The 18,977-nt window shown below is 31.1% G+C and overlaps 2 protein-coding genes across 2 annotated transcripts; both read right to left on the bottom strand.

Annotated features, from left to right (window-relative positions):
- Positions 1-252: 252 nt before the first annotated feature.
- On the bottom strand, positions 253-2,013 carry LOC135928867 (protein artichoke-like). Its single transcript, XM_065465331.1, has one exon. It carries the CDS (start codon positions 2,011-2,013, stop codon positions 253-255), a length of 1,761 nt encoding a protein of 586 aa, XP_065321403.1.
- An 822-nt stretch (positions 2,014-2,835) lies between these two features.
- Positions 2,836-8,585, bottom strand: LOC135928866 (chaoptin-like). The gene is made up of 3 exons (XM_065465330.1): positions 6,893-8,585; positions 3,674-5,278; positions 2,836-2,906 (listed from the first exon to the last, which is right to left on the bottom strand). The coding sequence occupies exons 1-3, from the start codon at positions 8,532-8,534 to the stop codon at positions 2,836-2,838; spliced, it is 3,318 nt and encodes a 1,105-aa protein (XP_065321402.1). The 5' UTR covers positions 8,535-8,585.
- Between the last annotated feature and the right edge of the window lie 10,392 nt (positions 8,586-18,977).

The raw sequence follows: 18,977 nt of genomic DNA, 5'->3' as shown, positions 1-18,977 counted from the left end.
CGAAAATGAGAATCGGCTTAGATACATATTGGATCGAGATAATAAAATAAATACGTGGGTGATACGCGATTTAAGCGCTAAACCCTCTTAGCGTTGTTCAACAACAGAGCTAAAGCTAGGTATTCCTCTTATTCCCATATGGAAGAGCCCTCTACCCATTATTGGGCAGAGGGAACTCGTTTAAAGTTCTGTAGGCTGAGATGGAAAGGGTTGAGCAAAGAGAAAGCCTATACCCGAGAAATGCACATATATTTAGGGGGAATGTTCAGTAAATAAATGTCTGTTGTTGTTCGATTTATTTTTTGTTGAGTGAGTTTTAATAAAATTAGACTCTGAGTAAACCTCAATGAAATAATTAATATGTCTACCTTCTAGAGAGATGGCATGTATATGGTGATGGATCAATTCTGTATCTAACAATCCTTTCACGCTGGTTAAATTATTGTAACTTAGATCTAGACGAGTCAGGTTATGGAAATTCTCCAAATATTGGAAATCGAAGGAACTCAAATGGTTGTTGCTAAGATCAAGAATGCTCAAGGAACGCTTGGCCGATAACAAGGTATTCATATTAAATTCCTTAAGTTTATTCATGTTTAAGTATATATACTGGAGTTTGCGATAATTTTTGAAAGCAAAAATGGGCACATTTTGGATCTCGTTTTTACCGAGACTGAGATATATGAGGTTATTCAGTTTAGATAACAGCGAACTAGGAAACAGTTTAAGCCTATTCTCGCTGAATGAAAGTTCTTGAAGGCTATTTCGGGAATCGTCTAACATATCACCGGGCAGGCTTGAGAGATGGTTATCATCCAAGAATAATTCTGTAAGGGAGGTACAACTGGCAAACGTCTCCTTGGTAAGGGATCCATCCTTAAATTCATTATGAGATAGGTCCAGGCGAGTCAGATTATTATTTTTGCTCTCGGCTTTGCCAGAATGAACACCACCTCTTTCAATTGCTATGTCTTTATTTTTCTCTCCAGCGATATCGATGATAGAAGGCGACGGTGAGCATAAGGGTGGCAAAGACTCGAGATGATTGTCAGATAAAGCAAGATCTTCTAATTTTAGCATCTTTTGAAAAGTGCCGAAAGGGATTGTATCAATGTGATTACTGGATAAATCGAGTTCTCTTAATTCTGGGCCAAAGCTGAGGATATCATTTTGGAAAGTTGACAGCGAACTGGAATAGAAATACAACATTTCTAAATGAGGAAGAGAGACTATAGATTTCGGAAGATAAGGCAATTTGCTCGTGATTATCAATTCTCTAAGATTTGTTAAGGACCTAAACCCTTTAGAATTCTTGAGGTGTAGCAAATTGGGTAACATCAGGGAAAGGGTTTCAAGCTTGGGAAAGTTTTCAAAGTATGAGGCGTCGAATTCAAATTCTTCCGGAATGATCAAATCAAGCGTTTCCAGGTTTTTCAGGGGTTTCAATGCTTCGTAAAGCATATCAAGCTTGGGCCCTGTCAGAGTCGGCTTATCCGTGCTATCGAATATGGACAGTGACACAAGATTTTGGGCCAATGGCAGAAAGGCGTCGGGGGTTATGCTATTAAATTTGTTGTAGAACAGCGATAAGCTTTGGATATTGATAGGTCTGCGTTGTTTGGAGCCAGCATTTGTCATTTTTTCGAATTCGTGGGCAAAGTCCGATATAAAATCAAATCGACTATTTTTCACACGCAAACTAATGTTATACGAAGCAGCATCGGTTAGGATTCGTAACGCTTCCAATAAATCCTTTTGTTCGCGGATCGAAATGCAACTCAGAGAATAATACTTAGCAGTGGTTGTGGCGTGCTGGCCTTCGATTTCTGTCGTGTTAGTCTCCATGACGTCGCAGTGACAATCCTTATTTTGGGGTAAAGCGGGGCACTCCTCTTCCGATATGTAATCGTCGTCATTAGTATCAGGGTCAGCTCGACAACAATGATTTTCCAACACCCATACCAAACATGTCAAGAAAATGATAGATTTTTTAGAGGTTTTAATAATTATCATTTCTCTCTTTCTCACAATTAATGTTAAACCAAAAACAAAAACAAAAAAAAATTATATTAAAATAATTTTTATAAAATTATAGTTTTTTTTATTTAAAAGATGACGATGACAAAAAAAAATTGAAATGTCATTTTTTGAAATCACCCTAAACGATAAATGAAATATTTAAACGTCATGTTTTGGTGATTTTACGATATTGATTATATAAAAACAACCGGAATTTAAATCTTTTAATCTTCATTCTTTTCTTTATCCAATCATGCTAATTTTTCCGAAAAAAAATATATTTAATTTTAAAATCATATAAAATACAAAAAAAAATTTTTTTAAATAAATACCTCATAAATTCATACCTTTTATATACTTTAAAATAATATTAATTTAATCTCGCTATGTCCAAAATCATTTTAAAAAAAAATTCTAAAAGTTTCGAAATATTCGCAAATTATAAAATTTTTAATAAAAATTGCAACGTAAAAATTTATGAAATTTTATAAAAATTTCTGTAATTATGTTTGGGGGGGGGGGGATTATGCGGATAAATAATGATTGTGATGATATAATAAAATAAAATATATTTTCTGATTACTTGAAGGGTATAAAATTGAATTTCTATTAAAAAGATTATTTACTTTGAACCCCTCAAAGTACAGGTGAGACCAGACCATGTAGACCCCGTTTCAATTTTTTTAAAAAAACGTTATTACTCAAAAATTATTTCTATATCTTTTTGTCTGGATCTTTATAGTGGCTAAATATTTTTCGGTAAAGGTATATATGCGCAAAAATTAATTCTAATTTTATTTGGTAGATCCAAGAGTTTTAACCGTTTTTTTTGAGCTTGGAGTCTGTCTGCATAGACCCAGCCCAATCTTCCGTGTAACTTTCTACATCTGTTTGAGCATTGATATATAAAGCATAAATATATACTTTAAAAAAAAAAAAATTATATCACACATTGTGGACATTTTTAAAATAATTTAACATTGTTTTTTTTTGACTCTCTTTGGCAAAAGCTGTCATAAAATTTTAAAATAAATAAAAATCTTGTCACTTAAATTTAAGTTTATTTATAAAATGCTTAAAAATATGAGAGAATATTGGGGTCGAAAAAAAATGATTGACAACTTATCGATTTTTTTCTTTCTTTCTAAAATCTGATTCCGATCCACATATTTTGTGGAAACAAGTCGAAATAAGATCCGGAAAAATTGGACCGAGAAAAATAAATAAATATGCGGGCGATACGCGAAATAAGCGCTAAACCCTTTTAGCGTTGTTTAACAACAGCGCTAACGCTAGGTACTCCTCATATTCAATCAAATTGGGTACTAAGTAAAAGGGAATGAAGAGCCTTTTACCCATTACTGGGCAGAGGTAGGCTGAGATAGAAAAAGGTTGGGCAAAGAGAAAGCCTATACCCGTTTAATTATTTTAAAGGCAGGACGAAGTCATTTTAAAATGTCTGGGTTCAATGAATAAATTCTGTTTGTTGTTAAGATATTAGTAATATGAATAAAATCGATCTTTGAAATTTTCATAGGAACGCGGGAAAATGATTAGTGACAGAGGAAAATATTTTTCGTCAAATTTATAAACGGTAAACCTCAAAGAAATAATGGGGAGGTGGGGGGGGTTAATTATTTAATAATATGTCTACCTGTTAGAGAGATGGCATATATATGGTGATGAACCAATTCTAAATCTACCAATTCTTTCAGGCTAGTTAAATTATTGTAACTTAGATCTAGATGAGTCAGGTTATCGAAATACTCCAAATATTGGAAATCGAAGAAGCTCAAATGATTGTGGCTAAGATCGAGAATGCTCAAGGAACGCTGGGCCGATAACAAGGTATTCATATTGAATTCCTTAAGATTATTCAAGTTTAAATATACATACTGTAGTTTGAGATTATTTTTGAAGGCAAAAATGGGCACATTTTGGATCTCGTTTTTACCGAGGCTGAGATATGTGAGGTTATTCAGTTTGGATAACAGCGAACTAGGAAACAGTTTAAGCCTATTCTCGCTGAATGAAAGTTCTTGAAGGCTATTTCCGGAATCGTCTAACATATCACCGGGCAAACTTGAGAGGTGATTATCTTCCAAAAATAAATGAGTAAGGGAGGTACAATTGGCAAATGTCTCCTTCGTAAGGGAGCCATCCTTGAATTCATTATGAGACAGGTCCAGGCGAGTTAGATTATTATTTTTGGTCTCGGCTTTGCTGTCTTCATCTTTCTCTCCGGTGGAAGAATGCGACGATGAGCATAGGGGTGGCAACGATTCGAGATGATTGTCGGTTAAAACAAGATCTTCTAATTTGAGGATCTTTTGAAAAATGCCGACAGGGATTTTATCAATATGATTACTGGATAAATCGAGTTCCCTTAATTCAGGGCCGAAGCTGCTCAGGTTATCATATTGGAAAGTTGTCAGCGAGCCGGAATAGAAATACAACTTTTCTAAATGAGGAAGCGAAACTATCGATTTCGGAAGGTAAGGCAATTTGCTGGTGAATATCAGTTCTTTAAGATTTGTTAAGGACCTAAACCCTTTAGAATTTTTGAGGTGTCGCAATTGGGGTAGGATCAGGGAAAGCGTTGTAAGCTTGGGAAAGTTTTCAAAGAATGAGGCGTCGAATTCATCTTCCGGAAGTATTAAATGAAGCGTTTTCAGGTTTTTTAGGGGTTTCACTGCTCCGTAAAGCATAGCGAGCTTGGGCTCTGTCAGGGTCGGCTTATGCATGCTATCAAATATGGACAGTGAAACGAGATTTTGGGCCAATGGTTGCAAGGCTTCGGGTGCTATGCTATTAAATTTGTTGTAGTACAGCGATAAGCTTTGGATATTGATAGGTCGGTGCTGCTTGGAACCGGCATTTTTTATTTTTTCTAACTCAAGGACAACTTGCGATATTAAATCAAATCGACTATTTTTCACATACAAACTGATGTTATAAGGAGCAGTCTCGGTTAAGATTCGTAACGCGTCCACTATATCCTTTTGTTCGCGGATCGAGTTGCAAATCAGAGAATAATAGTTAACAGCAGTGGTATTTTCTGCCGTTTTAATCTCCATGACGTAGCAGATACAATCCTTATTTTGGGGTAAAGTGGGACACTTCTCTTCCGATAAGTAATCGTCAGTAATGGCATCCGGATGAGCTCGACAATAATTTTCTAACACCCACACCAAACAGGTCAAGAGAATGATAGATTTTTTGGACGTTTTAATAGTTATCATTTCTCTCTTTATCAAAATTGAACGTTTTTGTTAACAAAAATTAAAATTATAAGATTATTTATATATAATTATTTTTTTTTTATAAAGTTTAGACTTTAAGTTTATTAATTTTTTTTATTTAAAAGGATGACAATAAAAAAATGAAATGTCACGTTTCGGAGAAATAAAAACACCCTAAACGAATTTTTTAAAAAATAACGTCATATTTTGGAGAAAAAAAAGTATAATATTTTAAAAAATAATATTTTAAATTTATGGTAAAATAAAAACAACTGCTAAAGATTTTAATCTTTCATTCCCTTCTTATCCAAATCATATGTTTTTCCAATAAAAATAATAATGTATTTAATCTATAATTAATTATTATAGAATACAAATTTAAAAATCAATTAAAATAAAAAAAATAAATAAGCTCATAAAATCAAAATCAAACCTTTTTTACGTTCAAAATCATTTTTAAAAAAATTCTGAAAAGTTTGGCAAATTTTAAAATTTTGATAAAATTGCAGAACATGTTCTTAATTTTATTAATTAAAGTTTTGAAAGTTCATGAATTTTTGTTTTTTTTTGGTATTTAGGACAAGACCTCCAAAATCTTTTTATATTACAAAAATTATAAATGGTGAATTCAAAATAAATTGATGAATAAATATAAGAAAATTAATATATTTCCAGCGATGTTCCTGGCAGATGAGTACTTGGAATAAAAAAATTTAGTTGACAATATACCTTCAAAGAAATGTGCCTTTGCTTATAGGCAAAAACTACCTTGTGAGACATTCGCTTTTTAAGTATTTGCATTATTATGTATTTATAAAGTTAACCTTCCTTCCTTCCTTCCTTCCTTCCTTCCTCTATACAGCTCTTTTAATAAAAGTCCTTTGGAATACATCTACACTGGATTGGAATTTTTTTTAAAATATATATCTTATATTTATTAATTATATTTTATAGAAACTAGATGCCATAATAAACAGATGATCTGCGGAAGCCTCGGGATGTATACCTTCTATTTTGAATTATTATAAAAATTAATTTTCTATATTTAAATTTTAATGTAAAATGGCATAGATTAAGTGATGTTTAAAAGGCTCGATTCGAGCTGATTTTTTAAAAACGGCTAACTAAACTTTATAGCCAGGAAAATGGTGACTAAGAATTGAGATTTCTCCGGTAAATGCTCAATCCTATGTGCCATCTACGAGCAAGATGTTTTAGGTTTGCGTAATGTTGTTTTCTGGATAAAATATTGAGTTCGCCGATTAAACTAGCATTTTAAACTATTAATGATTGTATATTTTGCAAAATGTTAAAATTTAACAGAACTGGCGCGTTATTGTAATTTAAAAAAGACACAAAATTAGATTCGAAAGGAAATTTAAAAAAAAAAATTTGCAAGGCGTTTATTTAAAACCCCCTTATTATTTCATATATGAGAATAAATTTCAAAAAATATAATATAAGCTGCTATCTGCCGCAGATAATATCTTATTCATATTTAGAAACGCGGGAAAATAATTATAGTGACAGTGGAAAATATTTTTTGTTGAGTTTTAATGAAAATAGGTTCTAAGAGGTAAATTACAAAGAAATAATGGGGGGGGGGGGGTAATTATTAATAATATGTTTACCTTCTAGAGAGATGGCATATATATGCTGGTGGACCAATTCTAAATCTACCAATCCTTCCACGCTCGTTAAATTATTGTAACTTAGATCTAGGTGAGTCAGGTTATCGAAATACTCCAAATATTGGAAATCGAAGGAGCTCATATGGTTTTTGCTAAGATCGAGTATGCTCAAGGAACGCTTGGCCGATAACAAGGTATCCATATCGAATTCCTTAAGATTATTCATGTTTAAGTTTATATATTGGAGTTTGGGATTATTTTCGAAAGCAAGAATGGGCACATTTTGGATCTCGTTTTTACCGAGGTTGAGATGTGTGAGGTTATTCAGTTTGGATAACAGCGAACTGGGAAACTGCTTAAGCCTATTTTCGCTGAATGAAAGTACCTGAAGGCTATTTCGGGAATCGTCTAACATATCACCGGGCAAGCTTGAGAGGTGATTATCATCCAACAATAAATGTGTAAGGCCGGTACAACTAGCAAACGTCTCCTTCGTAAGAGAGCCATCCTTGAATTCATTATGAGACAGGTCCAGGCGATTCAAATTATTTTTGGTCTCGGCTTTGCCATGCACATCTCTTTCAATGGTAATGTCTTCATTTTTCTCTCTAGCGATATCGATAGAAGAATGCGATGGTGAGCATAAGGGTGGCAATGACTCAAGATGGTTGTCGGATAAAGCAAGATCTTCTAATTTGAGGATCTTTTGAAAAGTGCCGACCGGGATTTTATAAATGTGGCTATTGGATAAATCGAGTTCCCTTAATTCAGGGCCAAAGCTGCTCAGGGTATCATTTTGGAAAGTTGTCAGCGAACCGGAATAGAAATGCAATATTTTTAAATGAGGAAGCGAGACTATCGATTTCGGGAGGTAAGGCAATTTGCTCGTGAACATCAATTTTTTAAGATTTGTTAAGGACCTAAACCCTCTAGAATTTTTGAGATGTCGCAAGTTGGGTAACATCAGGAAAAGCGTTTTAAGGTTGGGAAAGTTTTCAAAGAATGAGGCGTCGAATTCGAATTCTTCCGGAATGATTATATCAAGCGTTTCCAGGTTTTCTAGGGGTTTCAATGCTTCGTAAAGCATACCAAGCTTGGGCCCTGTCAGGGTCGGCTTATACGGGCTATCGAATATGGACAGTGAAACGAGATTTTCGGACAATGGCTGAAAGGCGTAGGGTTCTATACTATTAAATTTAATGTAGTCTAGTGATAACCTTCGGATATTAACTGGTCGGCGTTTTTTGGAGCCGGCATTTTTTATTTTTTCAAGCTCCTTGGCAAACCGCGATATAAAATCAAATCGACTATTTTTCACTTGCAAGCTTATGTTATAAGAAGCAGCCTCGGTTAAGATTCGTAACGCGTCCAGTAAATCCTTTTGTTCGCGGATCGAATTGCAACTCAGAGAAAAATACTTAGCGGTAGTTGTAATTTGTTTGCCTTCGATTTCCATTTCTGTCGTTTTAGTCTCCATGACGTCGCAGTAACAATCCTTATTTTGGGGTAAAGCTGGGCACTTCTCTTCCGATACGTACTCATCGGTAATGGCATCTGGATGAGCTAGACAATTATTTTCTAACACCCACACCAAACAGGTCAAGAAAATGATTGATTTTTTAGACGTTTTGATCATTATCATCTTTTCCCTATCTCAAAATTAACGTTTTGTTAAACAAAACAAATAATTTTTTTTAAAATTAAATCTTTCTTTAAAAGATGACAACGACAAAATAAAAAATAAAATGTCATGTTTCGGAGAAGAAAAAAAGTCAAAAAAAAATCACATTTTTTTTTAAAGAATGACGTCTCTTTTCGGAGAATAAAAATCACCCTAAAACTATTTTTAAAAAAAATAAATAATATTTTGATTTTATTAAAAAAAAAACAACTGCTAAAATGAAAGAAGAATTTTAATTAATCTTCCTTCTATCCAATCAAAAAAAATAAATCATATAACAAAATATTAAATAAGATATTAAATAAAATAAATTAGAATAAATTAAAATAAAATAAATATTCCGCTAAAATAAGAATTTAAATTATTTAATCTTTATCCAATCATAAAAAAAATATATAAAAAAATATTAAATAAAATAAAATAAATTAAAATAAATATTCTTTTTTTTAAAAAAAAATTCCAAAATTTTCAAATCAAAATTTGAAACGTAAAATTTCATGAAATTTATAAAAACTTATTTTTTTTTTATTATGAAAGTTTTGAAAGTTTATGAATTTCATTCTTTTTTTTGGTATTTCGGACACAACCTCAAAATCTTATTATTTTATAAAAAGTATAAATGGTTGATTTATGAATAATTTATGTAAATAGTCAAAAGTTTTCTTTATCCACCAATAAAAAAGGAATCAATGAATAAAATATTAAAGAATAATTGATACATTCCTAGTGGCGTACCGTTGCTATGTCGATTGGCTGACTAATAAATTGTTAGAGTTACATATGATATTTTTTTATAATCATCAGTCCAAAGGTCTGTGGGGGCCATAAAAAATTATTAATAATTTAACCATATTTGTATAAATTTGTTACCAGCACATCGACCCTTTTTCATATATGAGTTTAATATAAGAAATAATTTATTGCGGATACCATCAGCAGTATCTACTAAATTTCTAGAAATTGTCGTAGGATTTGGAATGATGCTTTTAACATCAATATTTCCATATATTGAACCAATTTTGGCAACAATCAACAAACCCTTCCCCTTCAATTGTATCAAATGATCTCAAATCACGTCCACAAAACATAGTAAGCACCTTTGTGCACTCTTTTTTCAATTTTGTACAACTTTTGAGTTTTTTCGGATCAGTACCAAAAAGACTATCAATTGTTAATTGTGTCTTTTTACTCTCTGCTGTTGTACTTGTATTTGTATATACACATTTATGTCTTTTAAGTTGATTTGTGCCTAAAATAATTTAATAAGATCATATTTTATGTATAAATATCTAACCTCTTGTTATTGAATTATATACATAAATAAATTTGCATATAATACAAATATTTTCATCATATATAAATGAAAATTTCTTCCATACATCGGATTTTCGATTAAGATTCTCCCTTACTTCATACTCTTTTGTCTTAATCTTTTCACCAATTCTTTTTAATTTTGCATCCATTGAGATAATTTTTTTAATATGGCTGTGTCTAAAATCTAAAAAAAATATTTAAAATGACTTTAATCAATTAGATTGAAATAAACAGAGTTGGGCAGTACTGCGAATACTTGTATCTAAGATACAAGATCCCTTTATATCTTGTACTCAGTATATTTTGACATTTTTAATAAGATACTAATATCTGTATCTAAGATCCTTAATTCTGAAAAGAATCTTGTATTTTTTCATTTTCTTGACAAAAGATACAGATACAGATTCTTTTTAATATTCATGTTTTAAATTTTACATATCACAGTATACATCTTATTTTCTTTGAGAATCTTGTATTAATTTCCTAATTTTTTTCTGCCATATTTTAAAATAGTGACAACCAAAATTAGCTGGAAAATTTACAATTCATATTAAGGTAGATAGATAAAAAAATAATAATACCAAAACGAAATAAGTAAAGATTATATTTTATATATAAATGTAACTTAGAATATCATTACCAATTTTATATAATATTTTTTAATTTCTAGGATGATTAACATTTATGGTAGTGAAATTTAAATTATAGAAATAAGTTCCCCTGAATCAAATCCCAATCTTAAATTTTATATGGAAATTTTTTAAAACAAATGTTAAAAAAGACAATGTATATAGGCTAGATAAATAATAAATAATGAATAAAACTTATCTTTAGTACATAAAATATGTCTTATATTGTAATTCACGGGAAACACACAATTTAGTGATAAAATAGTTTGGTATCCGGTTGTTAGGTTTATAAAATAATAATTAAAAATGACATGACATTTTAATCCTAAAATGTGATAAATATTAAATAATACGATTTTATAATTAATATTATAAATTATACTGACTATTTAAGATATTAATATTATTATTTATTTTCGGGTCGGGTCGGGCTACGGACAGCCCAGTCCTCTACCCAGCATATTCTTACGCCGCCATATCATCCCAGCTCGAATGGACAGGCTGAAAGGATGGTAGCAATTGTTAGAAATTGGATTAGGAAGGTTGGTGATCGTAAGGAGGAGGCTTACATGTCTCAATTATATTACCTTAATTCTCGCAATCGAGAGGGGGTTACGCCTGTAGAATTATTTTTAGGTAGGCGAACACGGGATCCTTTAAATTTCTTAAAACCAAGGAGGAAAATTATTACCTCAGTGGGAGTAAAATTAGGGGTAAAGTTTTCAGTGGGCCAGAAGGTTTGGACCAGATTGTTTGACAATCGGGGAAAAAAGTGGGAAAGAGGTGGGGTAATAGTAAACCGGGGTTCGAAATTAAGTGAAATTTTGTTAATAACCGGGGTTACTGTGATCCGTCATCACGATCATGTAAAATTGGGATAAAATAAGAAGGGTAAATAATATGAGAAGATATACTCGATTTTTTTTCTTTTCTAATTTATCTTAAAAGTAATATTTAAAAGGTTTATATCGGGTCAAGGTTCAAAATATTTGGTCATATTTTTATGTTGTTCAATTTATGAAGGTTTTGGTGGTCAATTTTGGTCTAATTTATGGTTCAAATTAGACAAGGGTTAAAAAAAAATTTTCTTAGTCACATAGAGTCCATTGGCAATATATAATGCCTGTTGTAGCTGTTGAAAAAAAGAAGAAATAAATTTAATATAATACATCAAATGTCAGTTATTTTCTGACAGGGGAATTAGTCTTTCCTGGTGGATGGGAAGAGAATGAAGGGAACACATGTTTTATTGTTAAAGAAAAGTCTTTTGTTGGAGATTTGGGGTGAAGATATTGGATTAATTGGAGAAGATGACAGCTGGGAGGAACAAAGAATGGGCCTTTGGGAATGAAGAATATATGAAGTTGGATAATTATTATTTATAATCTTTATATTTTTTTTAATGGATAGATAAATATAATTATGAATAAAGATGGATCGTTTTATTGTTGCCGTCGACAGGATCTACTTAGGGATTAATGCGGTTTTAAAGGTAAAACAAAATTTTTGTTGATATATATTTTATCTGATAAATTTTTGGCAGCGAAGTAGTACTAACCACGATACAGGGGGTCAGGAAAAGGTGAGTTTAAGGGTTTCTGTAATTTCATATGAAAGTATGTAATGAGTATTAGGCAGGAATATGAAAATAAGATCAGGAATTTAAGACAGTAATATTTGGTATATTATATGTCTAGATGTATATGGTACATCCAATTTTGATCATTATTTGATACGCCTTAAGACTCATTGAATGGTGTTATAGGTATTCCGTCATAGGAAGCTAAGACCTCAAGATCAGCAGGACAGAAAGGATTGCTAAATATTTGAAATTTAGGAATATATTTATGGAAATAGACTTTTGTAATAAAATGTGTATTGTATAATTAAGCATTTTGGGGTTTTAAAGGGATAGACATGTGTGGGATCATTTATTATTAATTAATGTTAATATATTGTATATGTAATTCAGTTTCAATTAAGGTTGATATGTTATTAAGGGATCTATTGAGGGCGAGTTAATGTTGTTTATTTTGAAGTAATTAACCATTTTTCTGAAATAGGGTGTAATGTGAATTACACGATATATTTAATTATGAATGATAATTTAAAGGAATTGAAGTATGATGAAGTCAGAATAATATCTATAATGTTAGATGTGGATAGTTATTTTGATTTAGTGTCTGCATTTTATATATTTATAAATTGGGTAGGGATTTATATGATATATTAGATGAAGTGTAATATTTTTTTTTAAAAATTATGAAATCTCTATATTTAATATATATATATTTTTTTTTAAATTATAAAATTTTATAAAAGATTTTATTTGCAATTATTATATTATTTTTATGGTATGCAATGATGTGAAGGGAAAATATTTTTACAGATAAAGTCAGCTCATGTTGATGGGTATGCCTTGAGGTGGGAATATTGTTTAGTTTGCATACTGGAAAAAGTTGTTTTTTGTGTAAATTTTTTTTGTAAATTTATGCTGCATATTACATTTTTTTAATCTTTGTAATAATTTTATAGCACATCACATTTTACTATTTATTTTATGAACTTTTTTTTTTAAAAAAAAAAACTCAAATTATTTTATATTGTAAAGGTATATTAAAAATTCTTTACATATATACCATATAGCCCATTATATTCTCAATTTTTGTTACTTTGCATTCTACATTTTTGTGAATTTGTGCTAATTGTGATGGCAGAGTTAGGTAGAAATGGTATATTTTTCTTAGGATACTGAGTAATTCCTAGATGGAAAATATTATATTTTCTACACATTATTTATTTTTCCTCCTTATAAAATATTAAATTTATTTCTATACATATGTCTTGTAATTTTATTTAAAATCTTTGTTCGGCAAATTTTCATTATTTTTAATACCTAAAAATGGATTTTTATATCTATTTTAGGAGATATTTATAAAAATGTAGCTTTGATTTTGTTTACATGATAGAAGGACAATTACATGTGTTGAAATTGCATTTCACACATAGACCATGTGTTCACATATGTAAAATCATGAAAACCTCCTCCGCCATTATAGCGGTCATGTTTGGCATCGCAGCCATAATTCTGGTAGCCTTAGTAATAACGGGTCGCATTTTCAAGAAATGTAATTTCGCAAATACCCCGTTATTTTCTAAATTTTCGTCGCCTTTCAAACATAGAAATGGTACCCTGAAATTTTGGAATACCGGAACTTCTGATCGTATTAGATTCGTGAATAAAGGAGACAGTAACAGTACTCTTCCCACGTCCCCGGCATAGATGACATGTATAGCGTTTTTTTAAAATCACGTAGTCTTCATTTGCAATATCATAGTGAAACTACTTTGAACTTGATTATTATTGAAAAAAAGGGGGTAATCAAATAAGACATTATATATTTGCAAATGGAACTCTATATGTGACTTAAAAAATCAAACTATATATAATTTTGAATAAAAGGACTTTATTTTGGTGCTAAGATAGATATTTCTAAACGATTTTTTTTTTATATTTAAGACTCAGGGAAAAAAAATATTTTGTAAATTTTGATAATGATAATCATATTTTTTTTTAAATTTAAAAGGTTTTAAAACTTCATTCACATATATTTAATTAATTTAAGGGTATGGCGAAGACTGGTTTTAATTTTAAATGCCTATGTTCAATAAGTAAATTCTGTTGGTGTTTGTAGTAATATGAATAAATCGATTTTTTTTAATTTTCAAGAAACGCTGGAAAATAATAAGTGCCAGAGAATAATATTTTTTTTGTTGAGTTTTAATAAAAATAGGTTCTAAGAGGTAAATTACAAAGAAATAATGAGGGGTAATTATTAATAATATGGCTACCTTTTAGAGAGATGGAATATATATGGTGATGGACCAATTCTAAATCTACCAATCCTTTCACGCTCGTTAAATTATTGTAACTTAGATCTAGGTGAGTCACGTTATCGAAATACTCCAAATATTGGAAATCGCATGAGCTCAAATGGTTTTTGCTAAGATCGAGAATGCTCAAGGAACGCTTGGCCGATAACAAGGTATTCATACTGAATTCCTCAAGATTATTCATGTTTAAGTTTATATCTTGGAGTTTGGGATTATTTTTGAAAGCAAAAATGGGCACATTTTGGATCTCGTTTTTACCGAGGCTGAGATATGTGAGGTTATTCAGTTTGGACAACAGCGAACTAGGAAACTGCGTAAGCCTATTCTCGCTGAATGAAAGTTCTCGAAGGCTATTTAGGGAATCGTCTAACATATCACCGGGCAAGTTTGAGAGGTGATTTTCATCCAAGGATAAATCGTGTAAGGGCGGTTCATCTCGCAAACGTTTCCTTCGTAAGGGAGCCATCCTTGAATTCATTATCAGACAGGTCCAGATGAGTCAGGTTATTATTTTTGGTCTCGGCTTTGCCATGCACATCTCTTTCAATTGTTATGTCTTCATTTCTCTCTCCAGAGATATCGATGGAAGAATGCGACGATGAGCATAAGGGTGGCAACGACTCCAGATGATTATTGGATAAAATAAGATTTACTAATTTGAGGGAATTTTGAAAAACGCCGACCGGAATTTTATCAATGCCGTTATTGGATAAATCTAGTGTCCTTAATTCAGGGCCAAAGTTGTTCAGGGTATCATTTTGGAAAGTGGTGGAACTGGAATGGAAATGCAACTCTTCTAAATGAGGAAGCGAGATTCTCGAATTCGGAAGGTTAGGCAATTTGCTCACGAATATCAATTTTTTAAGATTTGTTAAGGACCTAAACCCTTTAGAATTTTTGAGGTGTCGCAAATTATATGACATCAGGAAAAGCGTTTTAAGCTTGGGAAAGTTTTCAAAGAATGAGGCGTCGAATTCAAATTCTTCCGGAATGATTAAATCAAGCGTTTCCAGGTTTTCTAGGGGTTTCAATGCTTCATAAAACATATTAAGCTTGGGCCTTGTTAGGGTCGGCTTAAGCATGCTATCAAATATGGACAGTGAAACGAGATTTTGGGACAATGGCTGAAAGGCGTCGGGGGTTATGCTATTAAATTTGTTGTAGTACAGCGATAAGCTTTGGATATTAATAGGTCTGCGTTGCTTGGAGCCAGCGTTTTTTATTTTTTCGAACTCGAGTGCAAAGTGCGATATAAAATCAAATCGACTATATTTCACATGCAAACTAATGTTATATGAAGCAGTCTCGGTTAAGATTCGTAACGCGTCCAGTAAATCCTTCTGTTCGCGGATCGAAATACAGCTTAGAGAAAAATACTTCGCGATAATTGTAATTTCTTTCCCTTCGATTTGCTTTTCTGTCGTTTTAGTCTCCATGACTTTGCAATAACACCCCTTATTTTTGGGTAAAGTGGGACACTGCTCATTCGATACGTACTCGTCAGTAATGGTATCAGGGTCAGCTCGACAATGATTTTCTAACACCCACACCAAACAGGTCAAGAAAATGATTGATTTTTTAAACGTTTTGATAATTATCATTTCTCTATTTACGTTTTAAACAACAAAAAAAAATGAAATGTCTTAATTTGGAAAAAAAAAAATTCAATTTTTTTAAAGCATGACGTCACACTTTGGAGAAAACAAAATAAATAACCCTAACGATAAACAAAAAATTTTTTTTTAAAAAATTAAAACTTAGCAGTTTTAATGCAATCATATATATATATAAAAATAATAAATTTATAAGATAAATATTAAGGCTATGTCCAAAATCATTTTTTAATAAATAAATTTTTTTTAAAGTTTCACAAGTTTCAAAACTTTCGCAAATTACAAAATTTTAATAAGTGATTATTTATCATTTTTTGTTTGTTTGTTTGATCAATAAATATTGAATAACATCGTGAAATAGGATGTAACAACTTATTAAGAGGCCTGCGGGCCTGGCCCTAGCTCGAACCTGGTACACGGGTCGGGCCGTATTTCTCGAACCGGGTTTGGCCTTAAATTTTAAAACCAAATTATTTAAAACCAAATTATTTAAAATCGTCATTATTGGCTTGTAAATATAAAACCAGGGCCAGACCGAACATAATTTTAAAAATAAAAATCATTTTACCTCTCTTATATACGTCACATATTTTAGGATGAAACGCAGCCTAAATGTCCTATACCGGAAGGAGGAGCGTCTCGCAGAGCTAGCCTTGGATGGGGTCTTCTTCTTGTCTATTTTTCTAATGGACAATATGATTATTTTTATTAAAAAAGTTTGATAGAAAAGAAAATTGTATTTCAGCCATCATTAGACAGTCGACACATTTAGTTTTATTTAGGTTGTACTAATTAAAAGGTTCATTTTAGAAAATTATCGTCTGCAAGAAGATATTATGAATAAATGAGGATAACTTATATTTTCAAAAGATGTTAGGTAGTAATTTTTATTAAAAAATTTACTTATTTATAACATTTAAAAAAAAATATAAAAAAAATAAATACTTATTCTTTTCAGTCTTTTTTTTAAAAAGAGAGAGGACGTGTCTCGAAGACGCCATATTTGGACCGGTTGTGCCCTAAAGAGACTAAACCTGGACAGGACCCGTCTCAAAGACGTCCTCCTTGAATGACGTTTGATCATCGATGGAAATGGAGGATAAGATATTTACTAAGGCTGTATCTTTCATCTTCTTTTTTCTTTTAAATATACGATTACTATGATTATAATCCAGGATTTATCTTATTTTTGAGGAAATATCTTATATTTTTTGAACCATTTGATACACACTGGCAGTATCATAAATAGTGTAGAAGTCCTTTAATACGGCTAAGGCACTCTAGTTCAATGGGCACTCTAGAATTGGCAAAAAAAATGGAGGGCGTATTCCTGTTTGCCCAAGAGTGCAAATTTATTTTGGAACATTTTATATTAATTTATTTTTTTGGAATAGTTTATATCAACGTAATTTCATATAAAAAATACATTTTATCGCTATTATTATATAAAAATAGCTATTTAGAAAGTTATATATATTGTAATTTTTTTTTAAATCCATTATTAAAAATTAATTAAATTATCATATATATGATGCATAAAAAGGTGGAAAAAAAAATACAGTGTTCGCTATAGCAAAACTTTTTTAATATATTAAATAATATTAAACGCCCGTTACCTTGATTGGTCATCGTTTGCAGACATGTGACTTATCAGCCACTTTTTAATATATGGAGAAGAATTTTCAATGACTGAATCGAGGTTCTTTAAAGGCTTATCGTCATTAAACTGGAAATATGTTTTATTCATAAGACGTCCTCACAAATCCTTCATAGTGACATTTATAAGGTGATAACCGCACCCCCCCCCCAGCAGCACTACACAGAATTGTGTACAATTTTGAAACTCTTTCGAATCACTTTCTTTATTATCATCATTATATTCTCCAGTTCCATATATTTAGAAATCCTCACCGACATACAGGCATAAACAAAATAGTTAAATTTGCTCTTCCCCTTAATAAATTGTAAGGGTCTATTATCTAATTCTAAATATTCCATATGTATAAATCTCAAACATCCTATCAACCAAATATTCTCTAAAAAAATTTTACTGCTATAACTATCGCGAATCCTTCTTTCTCAATAATCGATTTTTTTTTTAGCAATTGAACATACTTTGGACATGAATTGAATAGGTCTCTCATGGAACATTACTGCTCCCATACCCTTGTTTGAGGCATTAATCGAAATAAACAACCTCCTACCTCTATCATAATAAGCTAAAATTGGTATATTACACAATCTTCACGAGAGTTTACTCTTTCATTAATCACCCAATAAAAATGTTTCTCCTTCTTAAGCATATCTTATAAATTATATGCCAATTTCGAAAAACCTTCGATAAACCTGGAATAATAATTCACCTGTCTTTAGGTTCAGTCATTCTACTAATCAGTTCAATTTTTTCTTTAATTGGGTACTTATTAAGTAACTCAAATATTTAATATTATGCTTACCAAAATTACCCTTTTTATTATTTCCTATTAAGTCAAATTCTACCATCCTTTCAAAAACATTTTCTGCTAACCCTAAAAATTAATAAATGACCCCATTTATGTCAGAAAATATATTTTCAAAAGTTTTTGGAAATATGCAGTTGAAACTGGTAGCCCAAAAAGTAACCTATTAAATTGAAACAGACCTTTGTTAGTTAGACACCTTTGGAGTTTCTTAGCTGAAGAAAGATCTAATGTCACTTATCCTTGGTAGAGGATTATTCAAACCTTTCTAATTGAAGATTCACTGTGAGTCTAACAACAGAACAAACTCGCAGAATATTCTCCATTTTTTTAACCAAAGCTAAAGGTGTAGCCCATTGCGAAAACAGGAGTTGTGATACCCTGTTTATGCCATTGCTCAAGGATATTCTCCATTTTTTCCTCCAATTCAAATAGTGCTCTTCTGATCTTAGAAAATTTAGCATTCATTATCCTTTAATAACATGTATATTTTTA

This window comes from Gordionus sp. m RMFG-2023, chromosome 4 (genome assembly GCF_954871325.1).
Source record: "Gordionus sp. m RMFG-2023 chromosome 4, tfGorSpeb1-WG-v2, whole genome shotgun sequence".
NCBI lineage: Eukaryota > Metazoa > Nematomorpha > Gordioida > Chordodea > Parachordodidae > Gordionus > Gordionus sp. m RMFG-2023.
This window is presented reverse-complemented; position numbering and strand designations above follow the sequence as displayed.